Below are 22,728 nucleotides of genomic sequence, written 5' to 3' on the forward strand. Positions count from 1 at the left end.
TGGTATTGGTGTGGACGTGTCTGGCCAGGAGTACTCGCGTGGTAGTCATTTCCTCTGGTTTACATGATAACACAGCCGCCACCCGGTGAAGCTGCTATGAGACGCGTTAGTTTTGTATATTCACATGAACGGTTAAGCACTTGGTTCTGTCCGATGAACACGCAAAGGTAGAGACAGATGTTAAGAAGATAGGAGATAGACATAAACATACCCTTGACAACAGGCGCGGCCTGAGATATCTCAGAGGGAGACATTTCAACGTCTGATTTGATAAATTTGGAAACTTGAGATCGAGAGACTCGAGTCTTGAAGGAAGATAGCTTTAAGAGAAGTTAGGTAGAGAGGGTTTCGTTTCGTTGCAACGAAATGGAAGAAGTTCGAGTGTTGACGACGAGAAGAGGGGGAAAAAAAAGAAAAGGCAAACAAAGCAGAGTAAGACAATACTTATACCTTCCTAGGATGAACCTAGCAGAAACTCGAGGCCCTTTTTTTGAGGGGTCGCTCGTGGCTGACTGACAGTGTCAATGCGATCTGAATATGCTGGGCGGGCGCCGGTGAATGAACTAAATTGGAGAAGATAAGGGAGGGGGCGGCCACTTTCTTTCAAGGCCTACGTAAATCTTGGGTTAAATGCCCTGTCTGTCTAAGAACAATCTCGAATCTACATAGAATTAAGGTTTGGAACTAGAAGTTGAGGTTGGATTATTCCCACTGGTAGAATGTGTACATTCACTGAAACTCCCCATATTTAGATCCAGACATTCTACTTTGATTCATTCATATCATTCCTCTGAGCCTGGGCCCCTGAGGCATCAAATCACTCACTTCGCCGCGTGAGCCGGGGGATAAAAAGCATGCGGCTTAATCCGTCGACAAGAAAACAGGGAATGGTGGAGATAACAGTCTTCAGCTGCCCCCCTTCCCCCTTCCTCCTCATACTCGGAAGCTTTCATCTTGTTTCCATGGCGGCGATCTCTCGAACCACATGGCTTATAACCCCTGGATACCGCTTCTCCCCCCCCCCCCCCTCCCTCTGTAGGGTTCTGTACTCCGTGCAACTGGGCACAGACCTATAAACACCATGCTTCTGACTCGCACATCTTGCATAGAAGCCCCTCCATTTTGCCGGAAATGGAAAACCAAAGCCAAAGCCAACTGAAGCGGGGCAGAACTCTCGCACTGACCTAGAGCAGATTGACTTTCAGAAGCCATATGGCGTAGCGGTGAAGACCATTCCTTACGTAGAATACCTCTGGAAACAGTGAACAGGAAAGACAGGATAAAGATAGGGCATAAATGTAAACGCGTTCATTACAATGAAAGAAGTGGTATACGACAAAGAAGTGTCTCGGACAGACATACAGAACTCCATAGTATCCATGTCCAATATGATGAAGTAGAACATAACACCCAATCTTAGGTATCTAGTACTAGGTAAAGCATTCTTATTTACAGAACTAGAAATGCCCAGTTCTACTATATAAGTTGTACAGTACCTAGCCGCAATACTCCCTTGTATGTACTGTACGAAGCACATGGCTACTATGCCCCATGGTCGCACCAAAACTGCCACGCATACTGTAGGCACTGTACATACATATCCTGAAACACAATTTTTGAGAAAAAAAAAATTAGCACATGAAGGATCTCCCTCCAGTAGCACGTGTTACACATGTGGGTGTGTGGACGTATCTTCTGAATCCCTGATATAGATGGACAAATGGTTCTACCTAGTAATATCAACCGTTACTAGAACTATTCCACATCCGGAAATCCAGGCCCCCTGGACAGCTGCGGCACAGCAGAACCCAGTATAACCCGGTAGATCCCTGAGAAACAAAGGAACTGAAAATCCAAATCACTCAATAACAGCGCGCAGAATGCGCCAAGTATTATCCTTCTACAGAACAATAGTAAGAGATTAGGTTGTTTGATAGGCCGGTCCGTCGAGGGGGTGTGGGTGTGGGTATGGCCAGGTCTGGATATGATACATCTCCCGTGCAGTACACAAGTCTAACCGACTTTCGACAGACAGACAAATCAGACGCACGTGGCAGGAAGTAAGTTTAACGGGTAGGAGCATTTCATGATCAGCTAACCTAACTACATAACTCGGGCACACAAAATAGGAGAGTCGTATCCATAAACAAATGTCCACCGCATCACATGCTTATGCGCGACCGTCTGCAGTATATACTATCCAATAGAGGCGAAGTCGAAGACTACAGGTAGATCAGGTGTAGATTTCTTCGGTCAAAGTGTTGAGGGTAAGACCGGTCTTCGCGACATCCTCCTGGTAAAGGAACATCAGAGGCATCTCGACCAGGGTTCCCTTGACCTTGCTCAGCAGTTCCTTCACCTCTCTCACACCATCCGGTCCAGGCGGGAATTCGTCCCTCACGACGTGACCCCACCCGTACTTAGCAGGCTTGGACTCAGGGTCCTCGTCGCCGGCCTCCTTGTTGGCCTTGTGGAAGTAGTACTCGAAGAATTCCTTGTAGGTGGCCCAGTCGCGGACGGTGTCATCCGGCACAGGGTGGAAGACTTTGCGGAACACCTCCGTGTTCGTCCGGGCGCGCGTGTTCCAGAGGCTCTGGAAGGTGTCTGACAGAGGGTCCGCGACGACCTGACTCTCGGGAGAATCAAAGTCGTAGAGGTTTGGAACGCCGACGGGCTCAGCGTTGGCAGTCACATGCTTGTAATCCTGTGGCTTTAGCAGACCCAGGTGCTTGCGGAACAGCTCTCGACGGAGCGAAGCCGCAAATCGGCTAGCGGTCCAAGGCCTGCCGTTCATGGTAGACTGGACTGGAGTTGGGTCTTGAATGACGACTGCGATTTCAGAGTCATGGTCTCCAAGCTGGGAACGGTCGTTGATGTTGGCAGATCCACAGATAACGACGCGGTCGTCGGCAATCAGAACCTACAGCAGTCAGGTTACGGTTTGTCTTACTGGAACCATGGATTTGCGACATACCTTGGAGTGAACATAAAGCTCCTCGCTCACAAACGCATCAATTTCAGCCTCCGGAGGACCGTCCCAGGGGACGTTGCGAATATCCTCTCCTCCAAGCATGTAGCATTCGCTGACAGTGTCCCAGCGCCCTCCTGCGGACGGCTTCACCTGCTGTGCAGAACGCTGATACTGCTCGTATGGGGCAGTCGTGTCAAAAGCGCTCTTTGGAGCGCCAGGGCCGTACCCGCCATATCCGCCAGTGGTGACATCGTGCTCCTTGCGAGCTTCTTCATAGTCGACTCCACTGCCTCTCTCGACTTGCAACATCGCACCGCTCACGTTGATTCTGTCGTAGTTTCGAAGGTTATAGAATCTTATGTAGTCCATGGGATTGTAACCTTCCTTGGCAACGAGCTCCATAATGCTGTGGCCACCCCTGTTGATGGAATTGTACTGGAATTCCATAATCGCCCGGGTGCCGAGAGTGGACTCATCCATCAGATCGCCCGGGAAACACGGCACAGATGGAATGACGACGATCATCTTCCACTTCTCGCCAGCCCGAGCAGCACGCAGGATGCGCTCTACGATTGCAGCGCCGATCTTGTTCTTGACAGGCTTCTGTTCATCGCCGGTTGCCGTGATGAAGAATTGGTTCTCGATGTAAACGAAATGCTGGCTATCCCGGATGATAGCCGCGTAAGCGTCGGCGATCGAGTGCTCAGTCGGAACGCCATGGCTCCACTTGGCACAGCTGCGCACTATCTGACACGAGATACTGCCCATTGGCCGAGCTTGCTGGTGGCGCCCATATCCAGAGAGATAACGATCCTGATAGTGATGGACCTGGCTTGCTAGCTGACCCCGAAGGGCAGACCAATCACGGCCCCTTTCAAGTCCGAAGCCACGATCGCTTTCGCCCCCATCATTGTAATCATCGAGTCCACGGTGCGAGCCATGCGACTCCTGGGTTGGCGGTGGCGGGAAGTAAGGCACCTGAGAAGACTGTGGTGGAGGTCCGGGAGGAGGCGGTGGAAACTGCTGCCCACCGGGTTGACCTCCGGAAGCTGCAGGCTGATACTGTCCATGGGGGCTAGACGGAGGTGGTGGGTGGTGTGAGCCTCCTTGGCTGCTAGATGGCCGCTGGTAGGAACCAGCTGGACCCTGGCCAGCCGACGAGCCTGGACGTCCATGCAGGGCCAATCGAGAATATCTCGAGTCCTTTCGGGCCTCGTACTTCGTATCGTAGATAAAGTTCCAACGCTCCACGAAATGTCTCCGCAGATCTTCGACCACCGGACCGTGCATACTCAGAGCTACATCGGACCAGCCCATGCGGGGAGTAGCTTTCCGATCAAGCTGGTTGTTCTCCCAGTGGGCAACATCCTGGAAATCAAGAACCCGGTTGTTGTTGTAATCCTGCCCAGGGAACACAATCTCGTTGAGATCTGTGGGATGGACATCGGCAATCGCGTGCTGGTTGGTGTCCCAGCGTCCAAAGCACAAATCGAGACCACCCATGAAGGCCGTATTATCAACTATGCACAACTTCTCATGGTGTGCCCAGTAGAGAATCACATCGCCACTCATACCGTAAATACCTTTGAGGGCGTCGCCGGACAATGAGGAAAGTCCGGCAGCGTTGAGAGTCAAGTTCTGCAGGGACTCCGTGATGGAGGCCCCGATATTGTCACGATCCGGGAGATGGTCTGGGTGGCGGAAAACTGCAATATTTGGATGAAGGTCCTCCAAATGATGTTTGGTGTGCGATGACGATACTAACGGGGCTTGTCAGCCACGGACTGAAACATTAAGGATATTGACGTAAAGTAAGGATACTTACGAGTCAGCGCCTGCGTTACCTCCTTGTAGACGATGATGTTAACACGCACTCCACGCTGAGCAGCAGCTTGGAGCATTCGGTCAATTCGGTACTGTTCATTCTTCGCGGGCGGCCGCCTGAGGTAGAGCTCCGGGGAAAGCCACCCTGGATGTGCTGTCAGTGATCATTCCTTAAAGGATACAGTATATGCGGGGCTCGTACAGTCCAGGATCCAGATATACTCCTTTGCATTTTCCAGTGCCATGGAGACAGCGTAGAAGTAATTGCAGGCGTCGACGTACCACTTCACGTCATTGTGCTCCCTCTGCGGAGCAAAGCTTCCAAATCGATTCTGGGTATTCGGCTTGTTCGCGCCATACTGAGCGTAAGCGTCCGCGTCGAGGGCGGTTCCGATGCGCTGAGCAACCTCCGAACCGATATCTGCCACTCTGTCCTGCAGTTTCCCAAGCAGGCCAGAGAGCTTATCGGGCTTGGGGGGCTTCTCGTGCGGGTCGTGATAAGGCGGGTCCGACGGCTGCCCCTGGCTTGCATACGAGGGCTGCTGGGAGTAGCTCTGCTGGTAGCCTTGAGGTGGTCGCTCCTGGGGTAGATCGGCAGTGAGTGACTGTGGGTTCGGTCATATCATGAAGAGTGTGGTAGACTTACTGTGTAGCTACTGGGGTCATAGGTCTGCTGCTGACCCTGATGGCTTTTGTACTGTTGCTTCAGGAACTTGAAGGTGTCACCGATCAGACCCCGAGAGCTTTCTCCCGGACCAGCTCTCTCGCTCTCCTCCTGGCCCGGGTAGTTGTCGTAATACTCCTTCCCAGACATGGTGTCGATGAGCCTTAGGGGCTGTAGATTGATAGTTGGAGCTTGGAGGGGTAGTGGGGCGGGGGTAAGCACAACAGCAATCGTTCAGAGCAATTCCAGGTGAAGCTGAGAAGCCAGACACTCAATCTGGGGATCTGCTCAGGATATATCTCAGGGAGATTTCACCCTCTGCAGCGGCTGAGAGGCCACGTCCCCTTATATCCAGACGGTGCCGCGCGCCGTCAGCTCGCCCGCCACCATCCTGATCGGCCGCCGCCCCGCCGTCAGGGCCAGGAGCTGCGTCGCGCACGTGTCTCAGCTGAACAGGCTGCATGATCGCCCACTCTCGTCGAATGAAGGGGTGTCGGCGCGTCTGGAGAGCCCCGCCGTCGCAGCAGCTGGCGAACGCTCCAATACGAGGGTGCGACGATGGTGTGGCTTCTACGCGGGGCGTGGCTGTGCTGGGAGGCTGTCGATGGTGTACAGCGTGCGAGCGTGTGCTACTATACAGTCTGTATCTGTAGACTGTGGCTCGGTCACAGCAACCTGGCAGCCTGGCAGGGCTGTAGATATGGAGCACGGCATCGACCAGTTGTTTTGGTGAATTGAGTTGAGCACGGAACCAACATGCGACTCTGGTGCGGGACCGGATCGGAGCGGTATTTCCACCGGTATTTCCACAGCTCGACCCATCTTAAAGCAGCAAGCCCTCACGGCCAGAGCGAGAGGGACAGAGCGGGCAGCACAGGACACGCCCCGCACGCGCGCGCCAAGGCCTGGCAGACACCGAACGAACCCCGCGCCGGCCGACAGGTGCCAGCCTTTGCTCCCCGCTCCGGCGGATCCTGCAGTTGGAGAAGCTTCCCAGCTCCATTATATAAGGATGACATTGTCCCCGCTGGCGGGCTTCCCGGGCTCTACCGGCCTCCTGGTCTCCAGTCTATAGTATATATAGCTTCCCTTGCTCTCCTTGTCCCTCGCAAGTCTCCATCCTCCGGTCGATCCCGAGTACATACTCCTCCTAGTGTACACACTACTCCATATCAATCACCATGTCTATCGCAACTCTCGACGTATGTCCAGACACGACCGTCCATGGAAGAACAGAACAGACGAGCTGACCATCACCCGCAGACCAACCAGCACCCCTACCTCCCCGCGGCCTCGGAGACGCTGTTCCAGGCCAAGGCGGCCAAGAAGCTCACCTTCGAGGAGATCTCCAAGCACATTGGCCGCAACGAGGTGGCCACCGCGGCCATCTTCTACGGCCAGGCCAAGGCTTCTCCCGAGGACATCAAGAACCTGTCCTCCCTCCTCGATATCCCTCTCGAGACCCTGGAGGCCCAGCTGAGTGGCTTCCCGGACCGCGGCCGCAGCGTGCAGATGCCCCCGAAGGAGCCCCTCATCTACCGTCTGTATGAGATCGTGCAAAACTACGGCTACGCCTACAAGGCTGTTCTCAACGAGAAATTCGGTGACGGTATCATGAGCGCCATCTCGTTCTCCACCAAGGTCGAGAAAGAGACCGACAAGGACGGCAACAACTGGGCCGTCATCACCCTGCGCGGCAAGTGGTAAGTCTCGCATTAGAATTCTACAGAGGAGTCCAGACAGTGCTGACCCTTGATACAGGCTGCCATTCTCCAGATTCTAGATGGCTCGTTTGAGTACTGCAGGCAGTTAGGAGAACTACCAGGAAGAGCGAGTTGGATCAATTGGATAGTGACACGCACTGTCCCGCCATTTGATCTTTGTTTGACGGCCAATGGTAATTCTTCGGCTGCCTTTGTTTCCTCTTTGTACATATGGGACTATTTCAAAATCTTACGCCAGTAATGAGATGATGTCCAGTAACATGTATAGCAAGTATATATGGGTGAGGACATGCGCCTTGGTCTCAACATGTTAAAAATCAGCTCAGTTGACTTGAGATTTACTTTTTTTTCTGCATATACCCAGCTGTTTCTCTACCATCATTCTAGTCGTTTGAAATATCACATGTATCATGTCAAACAATAGAATTGGGCCCCTTTTCCGTTTGCCCTGTTTGTTGTCGCCGAGCTGCAGACATCTAGCACATTTTCACCTGTATCTTCACATTGCCTTTCAAAGTGGAGTCTTACCGGTGAATTCCTGTCCTTTCGTCGCGTCCTCGTCAGCTCCGCTTCACCTTCTCATTGCTTGTGACTGACCATCCGTCCTCTCAGACCTACACCACCGGACTTTCCTCATCCCGGATCCGACCTCAAGGCTACACACTTCCTCATCCCCCTACCATCATTGAACATCTTGAAGGCACCTCCAAGATGTCTCAAGCGGGTTCACGCGTCCGCGTGCAGTGCACCTTTCCCGGATGCCCTTGCTTCTTCTCCTCCGATAAGGAGATGAAGAAGCACAAGACCGTCGACCCGGAGCACGAATACTGCAACCGCTGCGATGAGGACTTCGAGGACGAGAATCGTCTCCTCATCCACAAGATCAAGAGCGACAAGCACATCGCCTGTCCCCTCTGCGGACTTGATTTCCGCAGTGAAGGTGGGCGTGATACGCATGTCCGTCAGGTAGGCCTCACGCCCAACCTTCCATGACAGTCCAAATACATCAGAATAAAACAGCTGAAGGAAGCTATTTCTACTATAGTACCACCGTGCGGACCAGAACATGGTCTGTGTCGGCTGCGGTGTCAGGTACACGCGCGCCGCGGCGCTGATGGCGCACGTTGAGGACGGCGAATGCCCAGTCATCACCCCGAAGCGCCTGCTGCAGGAGCAGGCTAGGAAACTCATCGTCAGCGCGACCCTCAAGTCTGGAACCGGTTCTCCCAAGGTGATCGTCAACCCGTCGGACCCCGATGATATTGGCGGCGTGAGAGTCGACGAGGCTCTCAACCGGGAAGCGTTGGAGAACCAGCCAAAGCCAGAAGTCAACAACGATGACAATAACAGCAAGAGTAGTTGGAAGCCGTCCGCCCCGCCCTCTACGGTCTCCCTCAAGCACTGGCCTAGACTGGGAGACGTGACACCGTCCAAGCCGGATCCGGATGATCTGATGGAGTTCTCCCAGTTGTCCCTGGACGACCGCGAGCCCGAGCCAAGCGATCTGATTGCGTTTTCCAAACTATCCATGAACGACCGGAAGCCGGACCAGAAGTTAGTCGACAAGAACTGGCCCAAACTGGGCACTCAGCCTGCTCCAAGCGATCTCATGGGGTTCTCCAAGCTCTCCGTGAACGACCCTCCGGAGGCGGACAACAGCAAGGACAAGACTGACAAGGGAAAAGGCAAGGCAAAAGCAGATAACGACGCCGAATCCAACGCCAGCGACCCCCGTCTGCCATGGGAGGCTGAGCGCACCGAAGCTAAAGCTCCCGCACGTCAGTCCGGTGACGGCTTCAGCTTCGCCTTTGGCCGCCTCCCGGACACGGGGGAAATTATCAAGGCGTTCGTCCCCTACTGGGACCCGACTCGCTACTTCAATTCGTTCACAGGCTTTTACGACTGTCCGTGCGGGGTGAACTTCAAGAACATGAAGGACTTCGAAGAACATGTCATCGAAAAGGCACGCCACAAACAGTATTTCCGGTATGTCTGCTGCATCTACATCTGTAACCCTGACCCTATAACAAACATGCATATATAAGTATGTCTATACATGTAAACTAGGCTAACACATCAACGCAGCTGCCCCGCCTGCCACCGCGTCTTCAAGTCCGGCGCCGCGCTGGTCGCCCACTGCGAGTCCGCCACCACCCGCTGCAACATCAGCGAGAGCGAGGACTACGCCAAGATCATCGACGAGCTCACCGGAGGCGTCATCCAGTACGCGGGCTACAACAAGGACGGCACCGCCCGGTACGAGGCGGGCAAGATCATCGCGCTGCAGGATAAGAAGGACAAGGAGAACATGACCATCGGGCCGGACTTGGACAAGATGCCGAAGCTGCTGAAGGAGCAGAACACGTCGTGGTAGTTGGTAGTTTGGACGGTTGTAAGAGGGATGCATCCGACATGGATACTTGCGGAGTACTCCTGTACTCTGTGGTCAGTATGTTGGCATTTTGTGCCTCTTCCCACCATTTACGTCTCCTCTTTTTGCCCCTTTCTTCATTTCATGTCTAACACAGATGGAGTGGCACCTACTTCTTGTCTTGAATCATCACTTTCGGGATCTCAAATCTCAACTGAACCTGACTATCTATGTACCAACACGGCAATCCACTAGTGAGCTAGGTAGTAGTAACAATAAACCAAGTTTATGGGTCAACTCGCCATGTTTTTTTTTTACCCTCTTCGTATCTTCTTATCTTTGTATTTTGGAGTCTGGCCAAGAAGCACGTGTAGGACTCTACGTTTTTCTCTTCCTTTGGATCCGCCGCTGTCAGCATCTTCAGGTCTCGTGGCAGCAGCAACAGCTCAACAAAGGTCCCGAAGTCAAGGACTTCGATATCACTTCAAGCCTATCACTGCCTGGGGTAGTCTGCAAGCGAGTCATGGATGCCCATTGGGGGTGATGGAAAAGGGATACAGACGCCGTAGAGTTACTATTAGGCAGTATCGAGTCAAACGTTTGTTTTCTGGCCTGGCCTTGGGGTAAATGAAAGTTCCTAATGACAAATGACATAAACAATGAGTTAGTTCGAAACGCAGAGGACAGAAACGATTTGGCAGGGAGATGATTTAGATTTAATGACGATACAAATTAAGACCAGTTCTTCTAGTTCTTCTGATTCTTCTAGTTTTCTTGCACAAGTGTACAATAGTCGTACAACGTAGTCTCTTGTGAATAAAGAAGAGTTCATTGTGATTGGACAGCTTGATCTTCTCAGTACAATTCATGTCCTGCTTTTTTGTTCAACTTGCTCTTTACCGTCCCGCTGCTTCCTTGCTCCTTCTTGGTCGTCAGCAGCAACGGCAACTGAGGCTCCTTTTTCCCTAGCCGCCCCGGTGTCCGCCTCCTCATCAACAGCCCACTCGTTAGATTCCAGACCAAACTCCGTCTCGACTTCGGTTCGCAGATCCAAGTGGAGCATGGCGAAGCAGGCCAGGAAGCCAAGCAATGCAAAGGCTGTGGCTACTTCCCATACTGTACGCAGGGCCAGCCGGTAGACTTCGATCACCTGGGCGCCAATCGCAGCCGGCAGCTCTGACGTGAAGGCGCCGGCAGCATCTCCGTAGGCGTTGCCGTTCAGCAGGCGGGCTCGCTCCATGGGATCGGTGATGATGAAGGCGTGTGCATTGAATTGAGCATTGAACACGATCGCGGACACCGTCACGCCCCAGATGAAGCCAAAGGATCGCAGGAAGGCATACGTGCCGGTGGCACGGGCAGTGTCCTTGACAGGAAGCGCGGCCTGGACAGCAGGCAGGATGGTCGTGGCCACGAAACCCTGCCCGATGGCGGCAGTCATCTGGAAAACCACACGGCGCCCACGGCCGCCATGGACAGCACAATGCCCAGGTATTTCCCCCGTTCACGCTGCGAGACCAAGTCACAGACGATCAGATCGACGAGAATATATTCCCCGATCCGAGCCCTTGCGCCGTCCGACCGGCGATGAGCATGCTGACGTTGTTTGCACCGCCTGCCAGACCGCTCCCGAGGACAAAGAGGGCAATAGAGACCAGGAGAGGTCCGCGGCGGCCGAAGATGTCACAGAGTTGGGCACAGAACGGCTGGATTTCCGTCTGCGCGATGGTAAAGCTGTTGGCGATCCAGATATACTGCGATTGGCCGCCGATCGAGGCAGTCACCTTGGGCAGAGCCGTCGTGATGATGGATCCGTCTGGCGCTGAGGTGAACGACAGCATGCACAGTGAGAGGAAGACGAGCCAGAAGGCAAGGTTGTGGTGCTGCTCCTCTGCTTTGTTCTGGTCCTGCGCTGTTTTCAACGGTAAAATGTCATGGCCGTGTTGCTCCTGGCCGTTTCCTGGAGGAGTCACACTCTCACCAGGGGGATAGGATGACGGAGAAGCTCCATCAAATCTGGACGTTGAATCGGCTGAGGCTGTCATGGGTACTAATGAACCAAACTGCTCCAAGATCAAAGAATTGTGACGGAAGCAAAGAAGAAGCTGCTTATAACGTTTTTCTTCACTACTAACTGAAGGATATCACCAACGTGGCACAGCATCCAGAGCATATCCAACGTTACTACATGACATAACAAAGAAACTTTGCTTCCTCCGCTCCTGTCTTCGTTTGCCTTACACCGAGCTTTCTTCGGGTGACGGAATAATACAAGGATGAGGCTGCGTTCAGCATGCAGGGTTTATTGAGTCGGGATGATGTTTATATCTTCAGTCGGTCATAGGCTTCTTGGAATACATGTACATGTACCACCACTCGGCAGTAGTTAGGTAGTAATATTCAATGGATGTATTGGACTCAGGGCCTCAATTTCCATTGAAATACCATCAACACAATAATTACAGCTAGCACCCGAGGTCATGTATTGGAACTTTCAATATCTGCACTCTGCGTTAGACCTGTAACTGACAGCCAACTGGCTGGCACCAATAGGAGAGACCTGACTGCGTGCACGGGTAGTTAGTCAAGCTGGCAGGGGTTTCTTTCCTTTCATTTCTTGATTGATTGATCCTCAGGCAGCCCCTCTCAGGGGCTGGAGCTGACTGTTACTATTTGCTGTCGTTGGTTCCACAATAGATAGATAAATAGATAGATAGATCTGCTCTCCCTCTCTCTCTTTCTCTGTCTCTCACATTAGGTAAATGATCGAGTGAAGGCCACCAGAATACCCCCTCTGTATGTATGTATGTATGTATCAGCAGCAAGCACATTTTCTCAAGTCAAGCTTTTTTTTGTTATTATTGATTGAGACTGCCTGCTCGGTGATTCAGAAAAGCCTGAGTAGTCTTAGCTAGGTAGATAGGTATCAGACACAAGTGGGACCCTGACTATGTATACGATTGCATGCATAGTAGTAGTAGTAGTAGTACTCTGTATGGTATATCTGCAGTGATGGAGGTGTAGTATGTCCTATTTTATTACTGCTGCTGCTGCTGCTGCTGCTTGTAACTGAGGTTATTAGCTATTAATTAACTAGGTAGGTACATCGGTTTACCTCAGGTAAGGGGTAGCGGGGCTGGAGTTTATGCGCGTTCTCTTTATGTATATAACATATCGATAGTGTATTGGTCATCCAGGAAGGAGATTTAGGTTTCTGATTTGAAGTACAGTACAGATCGATTTACAATAGCATCAGTATAGTGTATCTACGTAGTCTATCGATCACACCATACGCGAAAACTTTGAAAGCACATACGCGCAGTGCATAGACTAGGTAAGTAAATAAGAAAAGTCAATCGCAGACGTGGTATTCGTAGACAGATGGTATAGGTATAAATGGTACAGTACTAACATACACAGACAGGTAGGTACACTTTGGCAGTACGTTAGGCCAGGTGAGGTCAGGTTAGGTTTGGGTATGCATGTCTTCGTGAAGATCGTGGATATAGATGAAGAGGTGAGGTATTTGAGGTACCCAAGTTAGGTAGGTAGGTACCCAAGTTAGGTAGGTAGGTACCCAGGTGGTATCATTGATTGGTTGATCGATAAGTGCACGTCTAGCAGCACTCCTCGCAGCACTCGAAGCACATAAGACCGGCGCAACTGTTGGAAAGATCATGTCAGTCAGAGCTCTTCTTTTGTTTTCCTCTCTTTCTTCGACAAGTAGAGGAAAGGGGGAATAAGAGAGGGCTTACACTCCGCAGCAAATGTCTCCGGCGCCAGCGCCGCCACGCAGGTGCATCTCCTGATCTGGCCTCTGCGACATCGTCAGCGTCTATGGTACTCTTGCGCAGACTTGCGATCAACTTTATCAAGAGAGTAGAAAGGTCAAGGACATACAGGCTGCTCGGTGACGACGCGCTCGGTGGACGGGGCGGGCGGGCTGGTGGGCTGCTCCATGGTCATGGTCTTGGGATCCCACGTGCGCTCGGGAGCCCGCTCCTCCTTGGAGGACTTGAACCAGCCGAAGATGCCGTTGTCGAACATGGTGTCTTCTTGTTGGATGGTATGTAGGTTGATGAAAGCTTGAGGGCCCTGTTGACAACTGGTGTTCGCGCTGTGGAGTGTTGATAGCTGTTGGGTTTGTAGCAGCGATCCTGAGGTAAGTAAATAAAGGAGAAAGAAACAGCGAGGCCAGCGCGCTTTATGTACTGTATCAAGAAGCGCTTTGTTCCGGCTCCCGGCCCCTGACGAACCTGTCCAGCGACCAGCCGCAATGCGTGAATAATGAAATAACGACGGGCGGTCACTATTATTACCAGCATCCACAGCTAGCCTAGGCACGCTGGAGAGCGACTGGCCCAGCAGGGTGTGCGGGGATGAGTGTGTGTGGCCGAACCAGCGACTTGACCATGATAGCGTGCGTCAGACAGACTTCGGCCGTTGAAGTGATGAGTAGTGGAGAAGGGCTGCTGTGCCACTAGATAACTGTCGAGGCCCACTACATGATCCATCATTTTCCCTAGCGGTGTAAGACTTGGGAAGCAAGATGCGTTCTCGCCAATGAGCAATCAGTGTGAATGATCCGGAGTGACTCGAGTGAGTCCCGAAGCCGCTGGTGACGGACAGGGATCACCGGACAAGCCACTACGTGGACGGAGATGCCAGCTGTGGCTGTCGTTGCTTATCATGTCTGTTCACTGCAGCGCTATGCGCCATAAATACGTAATCAAGCCCCGTGCGACGGCTGCAACTCCACCGGCAGGGCTGAGTCAGTTGGAGAACGTCTGCACTTGGAAGACGGTGCGGTGGGCTTGCAGCTGCGTTGTCCCTCGTGGTCGAGGGTGGCTAGGAACCGAGCTCAGTCCCAGAGTTCCCGCGAGAAAGAAGCAGAAAGAAGAACAAGAAAAGGTACGCGGTCAAACGGAGAACCGTTCACGGAAGACGACACGGCTAAGCTTTGGCCAAGCTTTCCCTCTGGGCCACAGCGTGCCGATCGTCGTCCCGCCTTGGACAAGGCTTCGCCGTCATGGTCAAGCCTCAAGCCGTCGAGAGCCACAGGATGGCTTGGTCATGATCGACACAGAGACTGCTTGAGATATGAACAGGTGCCACACGACAATGGCACAGGATGAAGGTTCTATCTAGCTACAGCACCTAGGTAACGGAACTTCGGGACCTCGGGAGCTTGTGTGGATTCTCCTGTTTTTGAGTCTGGACCACTTCTGCGCAGAACAGCATTGGTCACTCACGCTGGATCAAAAGCGCCAACATCCATGTTTTCAATAGTCGCTGCAGCCAGCAAAAGACTAGTTTTTGTACAGCAGTACTCCGCACATGGATCGAAAATCATAATGACGACAATGCCTGGACAGCTATAGATAGCAATCCTCTGGGAACTTAGCATTTAGGTAACCTTTAACAGGCAATTCGTGCGTTGGCCCGGGTACATCGTGCATGTAACCTGCGCCCGTAATGTCGTGTTGGAAGTACACAAAGCCCGAATCTTTAGATCTTCACGTACAATTGGATGTTTTATGTAAAAATAATCAAAAATAGAAGACGAATCGAACTGTCTCGCGGAGATTGTCCGAGTACAGCATTAGCTCTGTTGCCGATTGATGCGGTGGCAGCTTTTCACACCTCAGAACAGCGAAACAAAGAAAGAAGTCTGAGAAAGATCATTGTAGAACAAACAAGCTCGATGTAATGATGATAATGACCCAATGCAGACCAAGCAATTGCATCGTTTCTTGCGGACGTAGTCGATAGGTGGTCAGCTAACTGCGCAGTTGGATCATACGGTCCGCCGTAAAACTTTCCAGAACGCCGCGATGCAAAACGGAGTGTTGAGATAGCGGTCCGGACAGACGGGATTCCTGTTATCACAACAAGAAAAAGAGGGAAATCAATATAGCCGTGAATATTTAGTCGGGGCGTCATCTAAAAGTCTCAATTGAACCTTCTACATACCTCCTGCCGGGGAAGCAAAAAAAACCATCAAACAATGTCCACCACTACTACGACCCCGCCCGCGGGCGACAACCCCCCCAGCACCAACGCCATCCGCGAAGCCGACTACATCCGCTTCAAGAAATACGCAGCGTGGACCTTCGTCGTCGCCGCCCCGATCCTGACCGCCCTCCCGCCGCGCAAACTCGACCACTACACCGTCCTGCTGACCTCCGCCTGGCTCGTCTCCGCCAACCACCTCAGCCGCGAATACACCGGTCAGAGCATCATGGAGCGCCTCGAGGGCCGCCTCTCCAAACCATCATCCATCATGCAGGATCTACCGACCGAACGCGCGCATCAGATCCAGGCGAAGCTGCGGGCCGCGCGGGACGCGCAGATCCGGGACGGGAGCGCCGTGGGCGAGGAGCTGGAGCGGTTGAAGAGGCAACAGCAGCAGGAGAGGTCGCTGGCGGAGAAGATCTGGATGGGTTCGGAGACGGAGGGGTGGAAGGAGAGGAGGTTGCGGGAGGAGCAGAAGGCGCTGGAGGAGGGGAAGAGCTATGGGGATCTGATTCTGGAGCATATCTGGGATGTGTGGAATTGGGGGAAGACGGGCGAGAAGAAGGAAGAGGGGGGCTCGAAGGATGAGAAATGAGCGATTTGCAGGTTCAATTCGTTGTGTTGGATGTCGCTTTGGGGAGGGAATAGAGGATGAGGGTTTCTTCTAAAAAACTATGACGAACGGGTTTTTCTCTGATCGAGCGCCCTGGACGGCTACGGCTACGGCTACGGCTACGGCTACGGCAACGGGGTACTGTTATGACTTGCAACTTGGCAGGACCAGCGAGTGGGATTTGTACAGTACTAGGTACGAGGAAAAGCTTCAAGTTCTATTGTAACACTATTGAGAGCGGACATCGGCGTTGGGTTGTTGATCTGCGAATACAGCAAGCAGCCCAGTCTCTACTTAGCAGGCGTCGGTCTGGGAATAAAAACTTCGATTACATTACGAATCAAATCTCTACTTTGCAAGATACAATTTTTATGTTGATATTCTCGCTCATAGCTCTTGTCGTCGTGCCGCTTGGCCAAGTTGTGGTCACGGCGTCCGCTGATACCATGTCTTCCGAAAGGAGTAACTATCCGTTTCAGGACTGGTTGGGGCTGAGACGGTGTAAGCACGTGGCGACCTGTCAGGGTCCTTATATCCGCCGGAAGGGCCTTCAAGGCTCTATTCTCAAGAAGTCCATCAATTCTGAACCTACATGACACTAGTCAACCCCCGGAGCTCACAATAACAACCTTAGTATTATCCCCTGGGATTCTATACGCGAGAAAAAGAAATCTTGGAAAGGTAAGGGTGCTTGATTGATGAGACATTTGACCATGATGATGCCTATGCTAAATACAGAAGAAACGAAATCGTCCACTTCATCAGGCATCCATGGATGCATCGGTATGATGCCCTCTCACCCAACCCTCTATGGACGCTTTCGTTACTAAATACATAGCATAAAACGAAATCGAGACATACATGGCGCATCTAAATGATGCCCTCCCGCCCGACCCTCCATGGATGTTCTCTGTGCTAAGTACAGGAGGAGAAAATGAGCATCCATGTGCACCAAGTATGGTGCCCTCCCCCCCCTGCCCACTCATGGATGCTTCATATAGTACATGACATGATTTCTTTCTTCGTTCCACATTCGATGGCAACACCTTTTCATATTTGACATGCTTTCATCAGGGGTACATGACTTCCGTCATTCCACGTTCGACGACATGATTCATCCAGTCTCCTTCACCAGTACATGCTTCAGCTGTGATAACAGGTCCATTCCCATCTTCCAATATTCCATCATGGTATATCATTGCCAAGGGTACATGATTATGATTGATACATGATTCCAAACAGGTCCAGCCTGAGAATAGGTCACTTCACAGGTTCATGATTCAGTTTTGATATATATGGATATATATGATATATGGTTCCCAAAACTGGAATCTCTTCTCTTTCCTTCCATTGTTTCGTCTCTCTCTTTTTCTCTATTATTATTATTCTTCTTCTTCTCCTTTTTTTTCCGCATTCGGCATGTACTTGTTGTTTCTGTTTGAAGCATTTGTAGCGTCGTTGAAACGCTGTACAGTCTCCACCATTCCTCCCATCTAGGTTTTCGTTTCCTCGACTGAAGTTGGAGTTGGTTGGTAGTTCGAGTTCGAGTTTATCGAACAAAGGTACGATGGCGGTTATCCCGACCGATGCTCTTCTGCGGAAACGTGTTGTGTCGAAGGAAGATGCTTTTTGAACGGTAGAGCTGTGACTCCGTTTGATGTTGGATGTCACCTGTTAGGCTCTGTTGCGGCATGATCTTTATTCAAGCGAATTGAGGTCGCTGACGACTCTCATTGATCTTCCGAGCGCAGTCGGTGAGGTTGCGCGACAAGTTCTTCAGCATCAGCTTCTTCAGCAACGGGGTCTCCGGTCTGCTTCTCAAGCGAACGGGGATGTTCGCAGCAGCGACATGGTCGGGATGGATGTTTCGAGCCGGGCACTTGGCGTCCAGCGGGATCACTTTTGGGGTGATGTTGCTGGTCGGGTCGTCCTTGCTGTTGTCGAATTTTTCGACTTTTGGGACTTTGGCCGCGGCGGAGGAGGTGATCATCTCCGAGTTCTGCTTCTGCATCGACATCTGCAGCGGGTTCACAGACCCGAACCCGCATGTGGCGACGGCCCTGCTCATCTCGGGAGAGGCAACTATTTCGGGATTCCGCAGCGGGTTGGCGGAATGAATAACGTCCTTATTGCTTGCGGTTTCGGGTGAGATGACTATCCCCGGGGCCGTAGTCATCCCCCTTGGGGCCCGCAGTGGGTTGCTGGTCGTTGCCTGGGCGCGCTTGACGTGAGAGACACGCTCGACAGGCTTAACGTATTCGACATGTTTGACATGTCGGATGGGATTAGCGTGCTTGTGCTCGGCATCTTTGACATGCTCGAGACCCTTAGGAGACGCGGCGCCGGTATTGTCCCGCTGTAGCAGGGGGATGTTGCGCTCGATGATCTGGATGACAACGACATCCTTTTGTCTTCGGCGGCGTTCCTTTTCTTTCAAAACGTCCCTGGCGCTGTTGATCCGGTCGATCAGTTTCTGGAGTTCTTGCGCCTGCCAAAGAGTGCATGGGACTCTCGACCGTGGAGGTCGTCGTTCGAGATGAACGAATTGAGGCTCTGGTAGGTCCTCGTCTTGACTTATTAACTGCACGGGAAATTGTTAGTGTCCAACTCAGAGTCCTGAAGGGGATATCATCACTTACTTTAAGCGCCTCCATCATATGCACGAGCTCCTCTTCGACGATGCTCCAGCGCCGTACGTCGGGATCTGTTGTACAGAAGGCCTAGGGACGTGGTAAGAAACTAGATCCGGAGGAATTTCCATGAAGGCTTACTCTTGTGTGCATAGGCACATCGTTCATAAAAATATCATCGTCCTGTCGCTCATTTTGAGTGATTGAAATTTCCAGGACGCGGAAAGGCTATATATGACCAGGAGTTAGTATATCGATTTCTATTCAGAGAGTATGTCTGGTACGTACCTTCTTCTGAGGTCCTTTCCTATAAGGGCGACAGCCACTATAAATTGAACGTCCCATCTGGTAGATGCTAGAGCGAGGAGGCAACAGTATGCCTGCGAAGAAAGTCACTCGCTTGGGATACGTTTTGGAACCCTGTGAATTTGTTAGCGTACGTTATTGAGAACGGTTAGTCATATGAAAAAAAAAAATGTACATACATTTGACATGTTCCAGCTGTCACTTTTCAAGATTCTCCCAGATAGAGGCCTCGCAACGCTGCTGTACATAGCGTTCTTGCTGAGACACGATGCCATTTCTGTGGACTTATGTTTCACGAACCCGAGCTTAAGCTTCTAGGGTCGGATTGAAGGTCGAAGGATCCTTTTTAACTCTGGAGGCTGAAAGGAAAGCTTCTCGACAGAGCCTGTGGCCGCGGTTTTTTGAAACCTCTGGAGGCAAGGATCTTCTCGATAGAGGGTCACTTCTTAAGAGTTTATACTCCGGAGCCAGACAAAGCAGTCTCTTACAGAGTCTTCCTTTCGATAGAGAGGGAATCTCTCCGGAGGTTTTTCAACGTGCTCGAGACGGAGAGTCAGTTTATACTCCGGAGGCTGGAGCCACTCTACAGAGTCCTCTGGTGGTGATGACAGAGGAAATTGTCCTGTTTATACTCCGGAGCCAATCAAAGAAGTCTCTAACAGAGTCTTCCTCCGGAGACCAGTGAGTTATCTCGCGACGGAGGGCAGTTTATACTCCAGAGCCACACGAAGAGTCTACAGAGTCTTCCTCCGGAAGGTTGTTCTTCTCAACGGAGGGCAGTTTATACTCCAGAGCCAAGTTAAACAAGTCTCCACAGAGTCTTCCTCCGGAGACAAGTTTCTATCTCACGCAGAGGGCAATTTTTCCACTGGAGGCAGTTTTTCTTCTCGACAGGGGTTTGTTCTTTTCTCTCTGGAGGCTTTTTTAGCACTTCCGACAGAGAGTCATTTTTTTTCTTGATTTTTCGAGGAGCTTTTCTTGAAATTTTATAGTCCAGGTTCTCTCAACTTGATTGTTTAAAAACGATAAACTTTTTAAAGAGCAAAAAGTTTTTAAGAGGTTTTGAAGTTCTTGGAGTTTTTTTTGAAGAGGTTTTCGAAAACTTTTTAAAGCAAGAACTTTTTAATTGAAGTATTTTTGAGACCTTTTTTGGGACTTTTTTGGTTTTTGAGGTGAGCACTTTTAGCTCGAGACTCGTAAGGTGAATTTGACTTTTGTCTTGTATGTATGTAAATAGCGCCTTTGTGAATTGGGCTTGTTAAACAGGCTTTGGTTTGCTTGTATTGGTCTGGGGGGCCAACGTTAAGCAGTGGGATAGATAGAGAAAGGAAAAAGAACGAGCAGGAGAGATCTACGATGGAGAGGGGTATTTATAGATAGGGGATATGGATCAGGTCAGGAACCGACCGGATTTCTGGCACATCTGTTTTTGCTACGTTTCCTGTCTTATGATACCGTGGGACCGATGCCATTGACTTTTCTATATCTATAGTTGTACCGTATATACTCGCTCTTAGAACCGGAAACATGGCCCCGGGAGTTAGGTAGGGATGTCTAAGCCACGGGCCTCCCAGATAATGACAACATTAACAGATAGCCTGCCAGGGATCTAATGTTGTAGTCCCTGGGAAGGTAGCCAGCAAAAAGGAAAAGCCGGCGAGTTTCGAACTCTTGGTCTGTAAAGATCCATGTTTCAGGACCTTCAGGGCGGTTGATTCCAAGGATGCCCCCTCCCCTGTGCATTGCCCTTTGCGAGCCTGGCGGGCGGGAATTGTATTAGAAGCGGGAGAGAACTTGAAGCGCAGCATCATGACGCCAAAAAAAAAAGTTGTTCCTGGGGGCCCCAGGAGCAGATGCTTTCCCCCTTTCTGACTGACGACGATTTCCACGTCGTCAGATGTACCTTCCCCAGAAGAAAGCGCGGGCTTTCGCAGCTTCAAACAAAGCATGCAGCGGTAGGTATTGATCGAGATCAATTGGTAGCAGGTCGTTTATTCCTTTCTGCGCTTCTTGGATTTAGAGTCTGGCTCTTCAGCAGCCCGCTGCTCTTGCCCATCAGTAGTAGAAGAACGATGGGAAGCACTCCTCTTTATATGCTCCTTTCCTCTCTCTTCTTCTCCCTTAGAACCCGAGTGGCTATTGGCATTAGCATCGCCATTGACTTCCGCAGAACCGCTATTACCACCAGTATCATTACTCTCAAGTTCAACCTTGGCCTTCTTCTTTTTCGGCTTTACTAATGATGATGATGATGCTGATGCTGCCGTTCCAAGAGAATCCAAGTCATCGCTCGCATTCGAATTGGTACTCTCCCGCTTCCTCTTCTTTTCCGGCTTCGCGTTCCTCTTCCTGCGTCGCTCTTCTCGGATCTTCAGACGACGCTCCACCTCCTCCGATATATCCTCCGTCTCCATCGCTGCGGGGATGATGTTCTCGACGTGCTCGTCGCCGCCGGGTACGGTGTCTTGGGTGCGCCGACGCTTTTGGTGTCCGGAAGTTGCTACGGTTGTGGTTGTGGTGGTTGTGTCTGTCTGGTCCCCCGGTGTTGGTATTCCGTCATTATCATCATCTTCTTCTGCTTCTATTTCTGTTCTCGATCGCTTTCGGGATTTCTTCTTCGAGGTACCGTCTGGCTGGAGGGAGGATGCAGGTGTTGGCCTGGAATCGGAAACGAAGGACGGTTTTGATTTTGTGCTCGGGTGAGGGTTCTGTGAGTTCAGCGGCTCGGACGGTGCGCGAGGTGCATTCTCTGGTCTAGAACCATTCGCGCCCTTGGCTGGGTTGTTGTTATTCAACTCCTTCGTATACGTCCCCGAGAGGATATGGCTCGCGACGCCGTTGGGCATCTATACCAACACGATATCCTTTGTTAGACGAGATCGACCCAGAGAAACCTCGAACGGGGGAAACAGGAGCCTAAGGTATGTACATACGAATTGCTTCCTGATCACCTCAAACTGTTCCACCAATTCCCTTGTCCTGTCCAGCATCGACGAGATGGTCCGGAACGCTTCGCTCTCCGAGACGACGTAGCCCTTGACCATGTTGAGGACATTCAGATGCGACTTGAGGCTGCTCTCGTGCTGGGAGAATACCTGCGCACAAGTTCGACGTCAATAATGATCGCCCTCTCTCAGTCCACGGCGCATGCAATGCGGCTGCTTTCTTACCTCAGGCCACGATACCGGCTGCTGGTGGTGGTCCTCCGCACCCTGATGGCCGTTGCCTTCGATTTCGGATTCATCTTGTACAGTCGGATTTCTCGGGTTTTTGTTCTTCAAAGGCGCCATTTTTTCGAATATCCGACCCCAGGCCTGGAAAGAGTTTCGTGCTACAAAGAAGTTCAGGAGCGCCAGCTCGAGCTTTGGACGTCGGAGGTTTGTCCGCGCGCGCCAAGACAACCTCTCTTTGCTCGGAGCATGTGGATTGCGGAGATTGGAGGCCCCGCTAGTTCTATGCTACGTGTATGTGACAAAGGGCCAATTGTCGTTCTTCTTCACAAGGATCTCTGGATTTAGATGGTATCTATTGATTAACAGGTACCATGGTATTGAAATCTCTATTTTTATTACCCTACAAAGAACCCCCCTCCCTCTAGACACAACGTGCA

At 51.5% G+C, this 22,728-nt stretch overlaps 11 protein-coding genes across 11 annotated transcripts; 4 read left to right on the forward strand and 7 right to left on the reverse strand.

The window, feature by feature from the left end:
- Nucleotides 1-2,233: 2,233 nt before the first annotated feature.
- Nucleotides 2,234-5,609, reverse strand: VTN00DRAFT_3991 (uncharacterized protein; the record flags this gene model as incomplete). The annotated part of the gene is made up of 5 exons (XM_069430369.1): nt 2,234-2,920; nt 2,975-4,731; nt 4,797-4,940; nt 4,998-5,376; nt 5,442-5,609. 5 exons carry the CDS (start codon nt 5,607-5,609, stop codon nt 2,234-2,236), a joined length of 3,135 nt encoding a protein of 1,044 aa, XP_069289512.1.
- Nucleotides 5,610-5,730: 121 nt separating this feature from the next.
- Nucleotides 5,731-6,478, reverse strand: VTN00DRAFT_3992 (uncharacterized protein; the record flags this gene model as incomplete). The annotated part of the gene is made up of 2 exons (XM_069430370.1): nt 5,731-6,100; nt 6,303-6,478. The coding sequence occupies 2 exons, from the start codon at nt 6,476-6,478 to the stop codon at nt 5,731-5,733; spliced, it is 546 nt and encodes a 181-aa protein (XP_069289513.1).
- A 162-nt stretch (nt 6,479-6,640) lies between these two features.
- Nucleotides 6,641-7,242, forward strand: VTN00DRAFT_3993 (uncharacterized protein; the record flags this gene model as incomplete). The annotated part of the gene is made up of 3 exons (XM_069430371.1): nt 6,641-6,661; nt 6,723-7,162; nt 7,221-7,242. The coding sequence occupies 3 exons, from the start codon at nt 6,641-6,643 to the stop codon at nt 7,240-7,242; spliced, it is 483 nt and encodes a 160-aa protein (XP_069289514.1).
- Nucleotides 7,243-7,894: 652 nt separating this feature from the next.
- Nucleotides 7,895-9,557, forward strand: VTN00DRAFT_3994 (uncharacterized protein; the record flags this gene model as incomplete). Its single annotated transcript, XM_069430372.1, has 3 exons — nt 7,895-8,149; nt 8,229-9,169; nt 9,269-9,557. The coding sequence occupies 3 exons, from the start codon at nt 7,895-7,897 to the stop codon at nt 9,555-9,557; spliced, it is 1,485 nt and encodes a 494-aa protein (XP_069289515.1).
- Nucleotides 9,558-10,419: 862 nt separating this feature from the next.
- On the reverse strand, nt 10,420-10,995 carry VTN00DRAFT_3995 (uncharacterized protein; the record flags this gene model as incomplete). Its single annotated transcript, XM_069430373.1, has 1 exon — nt 10,420-10,995. One exon carries the CDS (start codon nt 10,993-10,995, stop codon nt 10,420-10,422), a length of 576 nt encoding a protein of 191 aa, XP_069289516.1.
- Nucleotides 10,996-11,086: 91 nt separating this feature from the next.
- On the reverse strand, nt 11,087-11,599 carry VTN00DRAFT_3996 (uncharacterized protein; the record flags this gene model as incomplete). Its single annotated transcript, XM_069430374.1, has 1 exon — nt 11,087-11,599. One exon carries the CDS (start codon nt 11,597-11,599, stop codon nt 11,087-11,089), a length of 513 nt encoding a protein of 170 aa, XP_069289517.1.
- Nucleotides 11,600-13,171: 1,572 nt separating this feature from the next.
- Nucleotides 13,172-13,601, reverse strand: VTN00DRAFT_3997 (uncharacterized protein; the record flags this gene model as incomplete). The annotated part of the gene is made up of 3 exons (XM_069430375.1): nt 13,172-13,217; nt 13,310-13,371; nt 13,455-13,601. The coding sequence occupies 3 exons, from the start codon at nt 13,599-13,601 to the stop codon at nt 13,172-13,174; spliced, it is 255 nt and encodes an 84-aa protein (XP_069289518.1).
- Nucleotides 13,602-14,243: 642 nt separating this feature from the next.
- On the forward strand, nt 14,244-14,651 carry VTN00DRAFT_3998 (uncharacterized protein; the record flags this gene model as incomplete). The annotated part of the gene is made up of 1 exon (XM_069430376.1): nt 14,244-14,651. The coding sequence occupies one exon, from the start codon at nt 14,244-14,246 to the stop codon at nt 14,649-14,651; it is 408 nt and encodes a 135-aa protein (XP_069289519.1).
- A 910-nt stretch (nt 14,652-15,561) lies between these two features.
- On the forward strand, nt 15,562-16,164 carry VTN00DRAFT_3999 (uncharacterized protein; the record flags this gene model as incomplete). Its single annotated transcript, XM_069430377.1, has 1 exon — nt 15,562-16,164. One exon carries the CDS (start codon nt 15,562-15,564, stop codon nt 16,162-16,164), a length of 603 nt encoding a protein of 200 aa, XP_069289520.1.
- Nucleotides 16,165-17,884: 1,720 nt separating this feature from the next.
- On the reverse strand, nt 17,885-19,393 carry VTN00DRAFT_4000 (uncharacterized protein; the record flags this gene model as incomplete). The annotated part of the gene is made up of 5 exons (XM_069430381.1): nt 17,885-18,763; nt 18,822-18,902; nt 18,954-19,040; nt 19,101-19,232; nt 19,298-19,393. The coding sequence occupies 5 exons, from the start codon at nt 19,391-19,393 to the stop codon at nt 17,885-17,887; spliced, it is 1,275 nt and encodes a 424-aa protein (XP_069289521.1).
- Nucleotides 19,394-21,109: 1,716 nt separating this feature from the next.
- VTN00DRAFT_4001 (uncharacterized protein) lies at nt 21,110-22,408 on the reverse strand (the record flags this gene model as incomplete). The annotated part of the gene is made up of 3 exons (XM_069430382.1): nt 21,110-21,964; nt 22,052-22,213; nt 22,289-22,408. The coding sequence occupies 3 exons, from the start codon at nt 22,406-22,408 to the stop codon at nt 21,110-21,112; spliced, it is 1,137 nt and encodes a 378-aa protein (XP_069289522.1).
- Between the last annotated feature and the right edge of the window lie 320 nt (nt 22,409-22,728).

Source organism: Thermoascus crustaceus (genome assembly GCF_041956765.1).
Source record: "Thermoascus crustaceus strain CBS 181.67 unplaced genomic scaffold VTN00scaffold_2, whole genome shotgun sequence".
Taxonomy (NCBI): domain Eukaryota; kingdom Fungi; phylum Ascomycota; class Eurotiomycetes; order Eurotiales; family Thermoascaceae; genus Thermoascus; species Thermoascus crustaceus.